The sequence below is a fragment of the Ciona intestinalis genome, unplaced genomic scaffold, assembly GCF_000224145.3.
Source record: "Ciona intestinalis unplaced genomic scaffold, KH HT000127.2, whole genome shotgun sequence".
NCBI lineage: Eukaryota > Metazoa > Chordata > Ascidiacea > Phlebobranchia > Cionidae > Ciona > Ciona intestinalis.
Genome location: NW_004190449.2, coordinates 119,548 through 132,842, shown reverse-complemented (window position 1 = coordinate 132,842; position 13,295 = coordinate 119,548). Strand labels below are relative to the sequence as shown.

Below are 13,295 nucleotides of genomic sequence, written 5' to 3'. Positions count from 1 at the left end.
CTTGAGAACTATTTTATAATACGGCCGAATAAATAAACAAGTCTTGCTTACCTAAGTTGGTATATTCCATTTGAAGTGTTAGACCTTGTGGCGACAAATTTACATCTCTTCTCAGCTGCTAGCAGCATAACCAAGCCGTCCATGCTGTCGGCACTCTTGCAGACGTGTTACATTGCACCGATGAAAAGAACAGTTGTCCAGCCAATTCAAGGGTATAAAAGAGGTTGTTGCTGTTCCATGGTCATCAGTTCAGTCTTCCAGCAATCTACAGTTCAACAGCTAATAGGATCTTCATAAAAGCTAGACTTCTTCAGCAACCAATATGGTACAATACAGCGTTCAAGGTAATTGTTATTTTATAAGCTTTTAACTATATACTCGTATTCGGCCTATATTTATATTGACTTCTCTGTCTGAATAAGCAAAACCTTATGTAACTTCTGGGTAACAGTACAGCTCCAAAATTCTCCCGGCGATTTTCAAAAACCCCCCGGACGGGTTCTACAAATAACTTTACTCTTTATTAGATAAATCTGAGCATGAGCGTCGCCGCATGAGCGATTAAGGCCTTAAGAATAAACTGCGTTACAACTGTAAACATTAAAGTTACCACCATCGTAGCCCAAGGCTTATTAAGTTCAATACACAGTCTAAACAGGAACCTCCACGTGCGTTGTCTGTTGGCCATCACCGGCCAGTGATTCAAGTCCTATCTGCTGCTTCATCGGCAATAGGTCTTTAATCATTGAGCGGTTTTCGGCCAAGTTCTTCCGAAATGCAAGAATTAGAGCAGGCGAGGATGCTGTTTTCAAATGCGGTTGTAGCTGAGTTGGTAGACTGATTTCAGTTCCCTTTTCTTTCGACTGAAATAGGTCTGCTAACTAATGTTACAATCAGCATTATCTGCGGGAATCATACCGGTTAAGTTTATCGACTGTTGTTTTGCTGCAAAATTTATTATCTTTTTTAGTTTTTTTTTTTTTCCAAACTTTGTAAGTGTATTTAAAAAGATAAATAAATTTGATGTTGTGTTAAAACCAGCTGTGTAAAGTTATAAATCATAAACGGACATTCTTACAGGATAATATAGGCCGGCGACAGCAGAATAGCAAATTATTAACAAATTAGGTCACATTTGTTCAACGTAAAAACGAAAGTGGAATGAATAACTTCAGAAATTAGTAACAACATTTTACATACCTTCTCACGTTGTAACACTTGTATTTGTTCAGTAAACGTTCGAGTATAAGCTAAAAATCAATGCAAGGCGTCATGTTGCATGGATATTCAAGTACTGGTATATTCTTTTGCAGCAATTTCCAATCATAGCTTGACCAAATTATTAACGGAAATTCCCAGGTCTTTGAACTGGTTTCTCACTTGGTAGGGTAGTGTATATAGCGGCGATCACCGGCAGTATACACAAGACGAATGCCCACAAGTCGATAAGTCAAGTTTACCGATCCGGATCCAATATCGATTGAAAACATGGGGTTGCGTAAAAACAATCAGATTTAGCGCCCTATACAAGTCAGGATACAGGATTCCTGACCATAGTGGTTAACATATAGGATTGACAAAACAATGAAGAGAAATGCGAATTACGTGCATTAACATTGTTCCTGTGGTAATTGTATTTTCTTTGAAACGGCGCGATAACAATTTTACAGAATCAATAAAATTTGCCTGGGAGTTGCGAAAAACCGGGAAATTACTCTTAAAGTGGAGAACTGGGTTAGTTATAAGTTGCGAAGGTGTGAACCAGAACGCGGTGACAAGGAAGGGCTATAAGTCTGGCAACCACGCCCAGCACGAGTATACGGGATGAAAACATGTAAGTGGACAAAGGAGAAAACCCTATTAGGAAAAAAGCGCCTTTTATGTACAGGTCCTTGTCGACGCAATGTTAACGAGCAGTCGGAAAAGTCGCTACATTTGGGAATGCACATCTCAGTTTCGCCTTTCAATAACAATTAATAGAAGTTGTAACATTGTCCAGGAGTTAATACAGTAACATGGTTTGCTGCGAAATACTTAACAGTTAAGAAAATGTGACAGTATGGCCTGCTATTGTCGCTTAGAGCTGTGGTTATGAGAAAGTTACGCCGGTCACGCAATTTAAGGCAAGAATAAGCCGAAACAGCATTTCGAGTATCCTGTTTAGGGGTTTGAAATAGCGGCGGAACGTGTTACTGGAATAGCCTATTTTTGGACGAGATGTCGACGATTTGCAACGCCGATAATAATATGACAGCAGCACGATCACGCATACTGCTTGAACACCCACGCCGGAAAAAATAAACATAAAAAATTCGAACTAGTGTCGAATAAACATGATACCAAGAGGGACATTGCGCAATAATTTAGATAAAAACAACGATAACTTCATTTCATTATCGAAAAAAACAAAAACGTCGTTTTTTCGACGTGTCTCTATTCAGTTAGTACCACAATATAGAGCTATAATTTTAACCTTGTACATATATATATATATATAATACATATATATTATTAATATGTAAGTAAACTAGTAATTTAAGTTCACATTAGAAGGAAATGGCAACGGCAATTGACTGGTTATGTCATTCGAGGCATCAAAATTGTCAAGAACTGCAGAACGACCAGGCCTATTTCCATTGTTGTGATGGAGCTGTCGGTATGAGGTGTTTAGTGTTACGCGCAATACGGTTAAGTCTTAATGAAAAAGTGACTGCGACGTAATATGGTCGAGGGCGTAAGTTCGGTATTGGGGTACTATCCAACAACGTTCACCAACGATATAGCTGGCTTCCAGGTTCGGTGCGATTAAGACGCGTTGTCTATAGCCAAAAACCAAAATTAGGGTTCGTATGGGGATATCCGTATTGCAAGCAGTGCAGATAGGTTTGGCGGCATGCGGGCCGCTTCTAAGCGAGAGCCGCATACTGCAGTTCGGCGCAAAGGGGTCCCCTTGTCGACGGTGCAAGAACCAGTACCTAGCTCCTAGACCAGATTATACTCCTTGAGGTTCGCCTGCAAAATAGTGTCTCTAACGGCAGCGAAGACGAATCTAATGTTCTCCGTGTCCGTGGCACACGTGAAGTGACTATAAACGATCTTGTCTTTGTTAGGGTTCAGTTCGACGAACATGCCTAGGATGAACTCACGAGCTGCGTCGGCATTTTTAGGCGGACCTGGGGGTACATAAGAATAATGTTACAAATGGCGATAACTATTAGAACAATGTATATATATATGGACCGACGATCATGATTTATAGTCTTTACACACTCCCTGGTATCGTATTCCGTGGCCAATATATAGCCAGGCCCAAGACCATAAAAGTTTAGAACACGCTTTGTCTCTATTAAAACAAGGAGTAATAAATGAAAACCCTATAACCTGTAAAATACTTAATCAGAGCCTCTGATTCAGAGGTGTAAAACTAGCAGCATTACACTGCTTTGTGCAGGGAACTATTCTCATATTTGCATGGCTCTAAAGAAAATAAGCGTTGGCGCACACGCGGAAGTATGGTCACTTGGTTTAGGATTACTGGTTTCGATAAAACGAGAAACACGTTAAGTTTTTAAGAGGTTGACCTGCCGACCTAAACCTGTATCAGCAACCGCTTTCGCAGCTGCAAATATTACAAATTAGAAGTTCTAATGCGATCGATAGAGAAGCAGCAACATCCAGCGCAATATCGGTTAGAAATGCACAAAAGGGCAACAAAGGAAATATTTCCCGATGACTTAAAGAACTTTTACTTCGGCTGGTTGAGTTTTTATGCATAGTTTTTTTTATGAAACATTGGTATTTGTTGTACTAGATTTAGAAACGTGGAGTATAATAATAGTACCATATTACACCTTTGTATAAATGAGTACAAAGCGTTGCTGTTCTACTGAGAAATTAACGAAAGGGCTATTACATACGCCTACCCATTTGAGCAGGTACTAGTCACGTGGCATCGCGTCATATACCTTCGACTGCCGCTGGCTATATTTAGTAACAAGCAGTTTGCTGTGACTCAGTGCAATGTAGAGATATGTAATAAGAGAGCGCGTCATCGTAAAGCGTATTGGTTGCGGCGCTACTATAACCACTTTCATAGTACCACGCCGCAGAGTAGTGCATAAAAAATGAAGATACCCTTCTTAATTTTTGTAATCATTACTAATATTGTAGGTACCCATTTAGCAAAAGACACGTCACTTAGCAAACAGCGTATCAGCGCCACTGTCTGGTAATAAAGTGAACGTTTAGTCCTCTTAAAATAAACTATTTTAAACTGATCGGGCACTTCTTGAAAGAAACGCTAAATACTGCTTCAATGAGCAGAATTAACAAAACTATTTACTTTCACATAATGCTAAGAATATGGAAATACATGGGCGTATAAATAAAGTAACTAATGAAGAGTTAATCAAAAAGATAAAGTTGTAACTGTACAGTTCATGGTATGAACAGTTTTGATAGCTATCTTATGCACCTGTTTACCAAAAACAACAATATGTGTTTTGTAAGTGACTACAGGGCTAATGAATGATTAATACGTATCATTATCAGTAATTAGGAATGAGAGTAATCTGGTACAGTTGATATGTTTGTTGGAGTAGTTTATGTACCCAGAGATAAATATGCTTGTGCTAACAATTCATGAATGATAACAACTAACTAATTAAGCAAGAACTTTGGTACCCTATGCTTACACTTCATTAAAAAAATAGTAGCAAACTTTGGGCATGAGAAACTTACCATCAAATTGGGGAAAATAGTCGGCCAGATCGGAGTAAGCGATCTTTTCTTCAAGTAGATCCTTCTTGTTGAGGAAAAGGATGACGGAAGAAGTATCGAACCACGGGTATGTGATGATTGTTCGAAACAAAGCTTTACTTTCCTCCATTCGATTCTACAGACATATTTTATAGTTTAATGGAAGAAAAGGGGTTTGAAAATTATATACACGCACGTTTTCCACCATTCTATTTCATAGATTAAATTTGAATAAGAGGCTGACAATGTCATTTAAATGAAAAATAATATATCTTTCATTATTCCATTCAATTGGTTGGACTTGATTTTTGTCGTTTTTAGCACCAGATCCTATTCTATCCATGCGGGTAGGATTTTGGTCAAAATATAGGATTTAGATCAGATTTAGTTCATTATCCTAACACCCAGATGCATATTTTATTATTTAAAGGTGTGGCTGATTTCATTTGAAAAGCCCTTTTCACATTGTGGATATGTTGATGAACACCTACAGCTACAGGATTTCAGTTAGAAGTTGATGATTAACAAAATGTTCACGAGCGGTGCAGCAACGATTACAAACCAAATTGTTTCTCAGAAATGAAGCAATAAATTTGTTTAAGATGTAAACATACAAGTAGCAACTATGAGCATACTGATAAAGCAAAACCAACTCAAAAACTAACATTAATCAAATTAAAAGTTGGGTGCAATTGATTAACACACTGTCTGCAAGTAATTTATTGATCTGTATGCACAGTTGCCACTGTCCAGGAGAATAAATACCACCATTAAATATAAAATGTACTTTGTTCTAGATTTCTTGGTAAACATTTTAACTAGTTTTGTGTTATTTTAAAAATATTCTTAAAAACAAAATGTTCACGCAATCACGCATGAATGAACGAAAAGCTTTATATTTATAAATCTATTACTGTTATCCCTATTACCCATTGACAAAAACAATGAATAACAATGCCGGTGGTGTTACGCAGGTTGACACAACCACATTTACGATGCCTATACACCACAATAAGCCAAGCTAATTAAACACTCTTCCTTGTATTTAAAGGGAACTGTTTACAACAACCAGTCACAATGTACATCCTAATTCCTAATGTTGTGGTCCCCAGCACCCATGTAAACTGGATATAGTCTCATATTGAAAGCACATTTAGTAGACACATACAACCGACTTTTAATAATTGCAACTAGATTTAACCTTTTATAAACAAAGCTTATGAATATTGCACACTTATTTATTGCCTTTCATTCTTAATTTTATGCCACAAATTTAATTATTTTTATATGCAAATTTTCCTGGTAGAAGATTTATCTAAGATGTGCTATTGTTGCACAGTCACAGGATCAACAATTAATTTATAACTTCAACACATAGTTTGGTTTATAACAATACTAAACGAGTCATTCTCTTTAGTAACATAAACAAACAGCAAGCTGTTGTATAACAACCATCCTTATTTACAAATTCAATATTTTTAAAGAAAACCCCATTATTTAAATTAGCTATAGTTAGCTCTTGACAGTTTTTAAAATAGGAATAGGCTATATAGTACAGTTAAACAATTACACACATTCACACATAATTATATATAGTAATGTATACAATAGTTTTGTTCACTTTTAACAGTTACCATTATGTCTTCTGAATGTAACTACTTTTTATAAGTGTGCATAAGAGCTTAGGTGTCAAACATTTAACGTCACAGATAGTTAGACACACAGTCCTTTAAAACAAATCTAACTTATTGATTTTATTGTTTACTGATTAATGCAGAAAATTCCTGGGTAGGCCTGTCTACTTTACCATCCCAGGTTTGGCACCTATGTCCATGATAGATGCAGTGATAGCTTAAACAACAAACCTCATTCCCAGCTTCAACAAGTACTTGATCATACTCGCTGAGTGCAACCAGAAATATGATCGATGTGACGTTTTCAAAGCAATGAATCCATTTCCTTCGTTCAGATCTCTGACCACCAACATCAACCATTCTGAAAGTCAAAGAAATGTGCAGGATGGAATTCAAACCAACGTCACCACCAAGTACATAGTGTAAAGATGTAAAAAGTAAAAATTATAAAACCAATAACATTTGGCATTTATCCAGACAGGATGTTATAATTATTTTATTTTTATAGTGTAATGACTGACATTGAAAAAGCAACAAGATAATTAACTAGAAATATCAAACATTGAAAAGTGCATGAAGTGTAGGAATGGAATTGATAGGATATTAGAGCTCATAGTTTGAGGTTACAAAACTAAAAACAGTACAACTACTTGACCATTTCATAAATAATAGAAAGGGGTGTGGTGTTTGGTGAAGTGTGTTGAAGCAGTATATTACACAGTTACACTATTACATTATGATTCATCGTATCATGTGTTACTGAATTCTCCTTACCATCAAATGTAATACAAATTTGGGTTTTTCTACTTTACGTATTTAATGATTTTTTTTATTCCATTAATACATATAGTAGTGGTTAGTATTTATTAAGACACACAAACAAACATTATGAGTGGTTGGTACATTTGTTACTAAACGATAAACGTCATTTGAATTTATGGTATTTTAGCAAGTTTAATAGTGATTACAATCGACAAGCTATGTTGAGTACTTGTTTGAAAACAGTGAACAGCTTAGTATTTCTGGCTAAAGTGAGCGCATTATCCCCAAGCAAGCCACAAACTACTCTTAAATAACATTTCCAGGAATTAATAATTCAATAGAACATGATTTTTTGCATGTAATGCAGCAGAAGAAGGAAAACGAACAATTAGTTGGAGCCAAAGTACAAGTACATGCCGAACGATACTAATTTCTAGAGAACAACTGTGTACAGCTATTTAAAACGCATGTTCTACTAGCAAGTATTATACATTTTATGGGCCTATACTATACACTTGAGATACTTGAATTATTTTTACCTGAAAATTATTTGATCAAGATCAAAGGGATATTCTATAATTCCCGTCGTAGGGATTCGGACACGCAAGATATCTTGCTGGGTGGGTAAAAAGTCAGGCTTTTTTATACGGTCCAAATCAGAAAGGTAGCTGTCAAGAAAATTCATAATAAGACTACAATTTATTACATCGAACACATGCTATTTATGGGATCTGAAACCAGGTAGGTAAATGCAGTTATTGGTAATTGAAGTTAAGTACAATTCATGAAGCGTACATCTGCAGTATTATCTGCAGTATTCTTGTACACAACTGTTTTCAACCTAAAAATCCAATGTCCTAAGTTCCACTTGGACCACAATTGACCATTAAACAGATTTATATATTAAAATTCATGTATAACTTTTGATTATTTGGAAACTATACAGAAGTTACTTAGACTAAGCGTAACGTTAATAAACATTACTTCAGTAGGCTACTACATGTAGAATAAACTATAAGAACATTGTTATACTTACTAATACGTTGAGTCAGACAACTGGTACTCTCTTCTCCTGTCATAACATTTTTGTATACCAGTGTCTTTCCAAAGACACTCAATATAGGAAATATTGGTAATGAAATCATCATAACTACTAATTTTGTCTACCTGCACCTCTCGAATTTCCTCTGCGTGTTCCTATGTAAAAGTCTCTGTTAAGACTATAGTGGTTTACCAACATAATACATATAAATATATTATTGCTATAATTCATATGGTATGGAAAGGCTTTGTAAAAAAAACAGTCATATGTAAAAGTAAGACACTGTTTTGTGTTTAGCAGGGCCAAAAAATGTATTGACCAAATTTGGTGAGTAAATAGACCTAGCTAAGTTGGTTTCAGGTATAAATTCGATATAGCAAATAACATTAAAAGGAATAAATCTTCACAATGCAATCAAAGCAGGATACAGTAAATTGTTACTTTAAATGCAAGACGCCCTTGGCCTATAATGTATCACAGAGTCGAGAGATATGGTAATACACAGTTTGAACAAACATATATCAATGACTAAGCCCTAAAATATAAATAAGGTTGTGGACAAATCACATTTCTAAAATCAAGACCTAAAAAAAGATTTTATACTACATTTACAGATGAAAAATTTGTAAAAGTATAAATAGCAATGGCAGTGGATCTGTATGACATAGTGTACAAGAATAAAAATATGACTAATTAATTCTATGGTATATAATAAGCACAATTGTGTTTGTTTGTTACAACATTAAAGATTAATTCCCTATGTACATCATGATTCATGAGCACGCATGACTGTGGCAGTCATGTGAGCATTTCATGTTCATGTGAATCAAAGAAAGCCTTGAAACTATCAGGAAATAATGCAGCAGGGATTTGACAAATCCGGAAACTATGAGGTCAAAATGAAATAAAGCAATTGGTCGTTGTGTTTATCATAAAAAGGTTGAACCTAAAACTATTCACGGTACCAATATTCAATTAGTTGGGTTTACAATGTGGTGTATCATAAAATGGTCTATAAGAGTAGCAACCATGTTATAGGCTACTTACATTATTTTCTTCTATTTCATATTCAAGATTAAGTGTTTGCATGGCAGCTGACATATTTTGTATTGAAGTAACAATGTTTTGGTAGACAAGTTTGATGAAGCTCCGTTTGTCTTCATCACTGTAACCAGCACCATGAATGATTCTCATTTGCTTTATGAATGTACTTTTTCCACTCTCTCCAGTGCCTGAAAATCAATCAATTTTGAGTGCACTTTCTCTTAACCACTGCTGTGGAATTGTTACGCAAAAAGACTAGGCTCCACTTACATTGTATTTACACTAAATAAAACGTATCCTTAGTAACACATACCAGCAAACATTGCTAAAGTTTTACAGCCAAGAACACAATGTACAAATTGCCACGATAACCCAGAAGGTACATTAACATACCATGTTGAGACAACAAATAAAACCAGAAATGCAAAAATTAGTTGTAATAACTTTTAATAAGCAAGTATATATCATAGCCTTCCTTAACAATTTTAATTAGAGTTAGTAACATATCCTAATATTAAAATATTTCAATTATAATGTTGGGATTTTGAAGACAAAAATACTATTTCTATTTGAAATATCATTTTTGGAAGATTTTAAAGACATTTACCCAAAAGCAACAATTTTAATTCTCTTCGTGCATCTTTTTTATGGCGTCTCAATTCACGCTCAATCTGCCCATTAATTTTCTCTGCCTCAATTTCATCACTGCTCTTACAGCAGTTTGCTAAAATTGTCATTAATGGCATATTTGTGACTATAATGACGTTTTCAGGTAACAGAATATGTTCTGCAGACTCCCAAACATTTCATAAGTGCATCTCGGTGGAAATATGTCCAAGCATTTAACCCATTGCATGCAAGGTCTAAGCCGTTCTGAACTGGAAGATTGAAAATTCTTTTAGCATGGCACAAATATTTATGACTAGCCAATATTACAAGAAATGACATACATGTATGTAAATATAATTTCATTTAGGTATTTTAGCTTAACATAAACTTCATTTTTCTCTTTGAACACAATAACAAAGATGAGATTAATAAAACCTAGAAGAGGTAAATATCAGCAAGACGACTTTATGACTAAAACTGTCACATAAAAACTTGGCTTCCAAAACTAATACTCTTTGCTAAATGTCACTGTTTTAGCTATTAACAAGAATATAACAGCTCTACACAAAAGTTAAGGAGTAGCAGTTCAACATTTGTAGATTTAACAGAATGTGATCCTTATAAAAAGGGCAACTTTTGTGTGAAAAAGCACCTGTCTATATAAAGTAAACTAAGTGAAAATGTTAACCGGTGAACACAAGTTATTGCAGCATAATTTGTTTTGAAATAAAAACTAAGTACGATAGAAAATAAACCGATGGAACAAAAAAAAATTATATTTAGCAATGTTGAAGCATATGCTAATATATTTCATGCAAACAATGTTAGATTGTATATTTGCAAGTTGTTTTCATTCTCAAGATGCTTTTTTGTATTTTTAGAATCAAAGATTATAGTTAACTTTACAACTAAGTCGATACATCAAGGACCAAACAGTTATTATTATTATTCGTCCACACCCCTAAAATAGTTTCATTCTTTTTTCTTTTGCTTTTCCCTGCACACATTAAAGTTATAGTTCACGAAATTAAGGGCATCCTAAGAATACAAGATATTTTTTAACTTGACATTTTAAATTTTAGAAGCACAATAAAAATATGTTAGCCTGTTTGACTTAATTGCCCCTTTTTGGAACGAAACGTTTTGTCAATAAACTGAAGTTTAATAAGGTAAATAACCATAACATACAAATACACTTACAGTTAACAGGCAGTTATATAGAATATATGAATAGTAAATATACAATGCAACATATGCTAAGAGAAAAACAATCTTTCTAACTAAAAAAGGTTCGTAACTTTTCTTGGGTATTACACGAATAGCTCACACGGCTTTCTAGTACTTTACATTGAACTCAAATATACAACGACACAATTTTGCAAGACATATTGCTGTCGGAAATACGTCATGGCTTCACTGAACTGACTGTGAGTTTTGGAAGCGGCACAATACCGCCCTATGTAACAATGTTTAACGGTCCACTAACTCCTGCAAGTATTAGTACACGAAAAATTACCGGCTCGTAATTTCGCTCAGTATCGCCGGGTGTGGCCTCGGTGCATTGTGGGAAAAATGTTTGAAAAGAAGGGAAAAATATATTTTGCACTAAATTTTATCTCAAGTGTCATAGTATTAAAACGGACTTTGGTTTAATGTTTTGCTTCAAATTTATCGCATTAACCGTAGCTTCATGTAAATTTGAAGGTCTTTGTGTAATAATGAAAGTTTAATCTGTTAAAGTTAGCCAAGCATAAAAATAATAAACCTGAAAAAACATGTACGAACCAAATTTCCATTAAATAGCAGTCTTTACTATATAAATATATCAACAGTATTCAAGATACAAACATCAACTCCAGAAAACCTAAAACTAATGTTCTACAGTAATTAAAATAGACGTCGAAAAGCTCTACCAAGGAATTATACCCAATAAGTAGCCTATTCGCAACCATGAAAATTATGTCCGAAGCAAAAGAAAACGTAAGCTGCGAAGAGGAATTGTCAGGTGCACAGTATTCAGAGATATGACATGGATGTTACGATTCATCTCCATCAACAACGGATGCATGGTAGTTAATAAAACGCCACGTATAGTACCGTGGGGTAATATGGAAAACCGTAAGCACAAATTAGTCTTATTTAAAAAATTAACAACAGTATATATTTTAGAGTGGTGGGGGCACTGTTTTTATAATTCTGCAAATATTCTTTAGTTAATACCAGACGGGATAAGAAAAGAGAACGAAAACATGTTTCATCTTACCCCACCTTACTATGAGTAACTCGTGGGACTCTTTTAAGCCATGAATCTATGCAAACCAGTTCTATAACATGGGGATTTGTGACTGTTTTCGTTTTATTGCAGTTCGTTTTATGTACAACATGCGAAATATATTGCAAGTGTAAAAATATGCATCGCCGTTAAGAATAAAACTGTAAAAGCGTTTAAATGTTTAACAAAACAGATAGTGCTGTTTCTCGAAAAAAAAAAACACCTGCCTTGGTCAACCGTCTTTAGACATAGTAAAACCACCAAGTTAGGTTTTATGCCAGAAACAAACACATACGTAACCACTCCAGTCAACACAATACATTCATTCATCTAGTCCTTCTTTCATTTATTATACAAAACACCCTTCTTTAAATAGTATTTCTACATTTCTGCTGCTGGAAACATACCTACACTGTTTTGAATTATAAGTTATATAAACAAAATCTTACCAAGGAGCAAAAGCTTCATTTCTCTCTTGATTTTCTTTTCCCGTTCACGAATATGCTTCTCAATTTGTTGATTCACCAATCGCTGCTGTCGCTCCTCGGCTGAGAGCAAACATGGCAGTCCCATCCTGCTGAGTAGTATTCCTAATCAAACTTCGATGTTGTAAATATTTCCCTTCCCTTTTATCACCGATTAAAGTAGCAGATAGGAATATTGGCAGCGGCAGCAGTAACTTGCATTCTGTTTAGGCCTCCCCAAATTGTGTGGTTTATACGCAGCACAATTATTCAACTTATACTTACTCAACTGTACGCCCTGTGATTTGGTAAGTTTAAGTAATATAGTAGGATGGGGAAAGATGGGTCACCTGTACCACATAATATCCAAATATCCTGATCATGTTTTTAACAGTTAACAAAAGTACACGAGGGTCAGAGGGATAGGTTTTTATAATTATTTGAATGTTTTTTGTTTACCACCAAATTGGACAAGAAAATAGAATAAAAACGTGTCCCATTTTCCCCTCCCTATTATAATATCGAAAGAACGAAGCTAATGTACTCATTCACACGCCGCCATAGTTCTACACCCAACCAGTCATTGTGTCTAACATACTTTGTCTGTCTAAGAAGACATTACTAACACTTTCATATAGTATATCATAGTTAATGTTAAGTGTGCCACATTTTTTACCAGTACTGCTATATTAATGTATATTATGATAGTA

The 13,295-nt window shown here is 34.9% G+C and overlaps 1 protein-coding gene, 1 long non-coding RNA gene and 3 other non-coding genes across 7 annotated transcripts; 3 read left to right on the top strand and 2 right to left on the bottom strand.

The window, feature by feature from the left end:
• The first annotated feature begins 57 nt into the window (after positions 1–57).
• LOC108950380 lies at positions 58–5,549 on the top strand. 2 transcript variants are annotated; one of them, XR_003396908.1, is made up of 3 exons: positions 77–344; positions 4,713–4,846; positions 5,189–5,549. It is a non-coding gene; the product is annotated as an uncharacterized LOC108950380 (long non-coding RNA). The 2 variants fall into 2 exon arrangements; XR_003396907.1 differs by lacking the exon at positions 5,189–5,549 and having other exon boundaries at positions 58–344; positions 4,713–4,825.
• Positions 696–748, top strand: mir4041 (microRNA 4041). The gene has a single exon (NR_034434.1). It is a non-coding gene; the product is annotated as a microRNA 4041 (primary transcript).
• Positions 696–749, bottom strand: mir4042 (microRNA 4042). The gene has a single exon (NR_034435.1). It is a non-coding gene; the product is annotated as a microRNA 4042 (primary transcript).
• Positions 828–884, top strand: mir4044 (microRNA 4044). Its single transcript, NR_034437.1, has one exon. It is a non-coding gene; the product is annotated as a microRNA 4044 (primary transcript).
• LOC445772 (guanine nucleotide-binding protein G(q) subunit alpha) lies at positions 1,602–12,881 on the bottom strand. Of its 2 annotated transcripts, none has more exons than XM_018816033.2 (7): positions 12,571–12,881; positions 9,244–9,428; positions 8,191–8,351; positions 7,694–7,822; positions 6,624–6,753; positions 4,741–4,894; positions 1,602–3,173 (listed from the first exon to the last, which is right to left on the bottom strand). In XM_018816033.2, exons 1-7 carry the CDS (start codon positions 12,692–12,694, stop codon positions 2,983–2,985), a joined length of 1,074 nt encoding a protein of 357 aa, XP_018671578.1. In that variant the 5' UTR covers positions 12,695–12,881; the 3' UTR covers positions 1,602–2,982. The 2 variants fall into 2 exon arrangements, with proteins under 2 accessions (XP_018671578.1, XP_002121062.1); XM_002121026.5 differs by lacking the exon at positions 12,571–12,881 and adding an exon at positions 9,848–10,426.
• Between the last annotated feature and the right edge of the window lie 414 nt (positions 12,882–13,295).

Bases quoted from the DNA above. Each gene is read 5' to 3' on its own strand.
- LOC445772 (XM_002121026.5), bottom strand. From the start codon at position 9,986: ATGCCATTAATGACAATTTTAGCAAACTGCTGTAAGAGCAGTGATGAA. The intron at 8,352-9,243 runs GTAAGTAGCCTA...ACTTTTACATAG, and splicing joins ATGAAATAGAAGAAAATAAT to GAACACGCAGAGGAAATTCG. The intron at 4,895-6,623 runs GTTTGTTGTTTA...ATATGTCTGTAG, and splicing joins TTGTTGAAGCTGGGAATGAG to AATCGAATGGAGGAAAGTAA.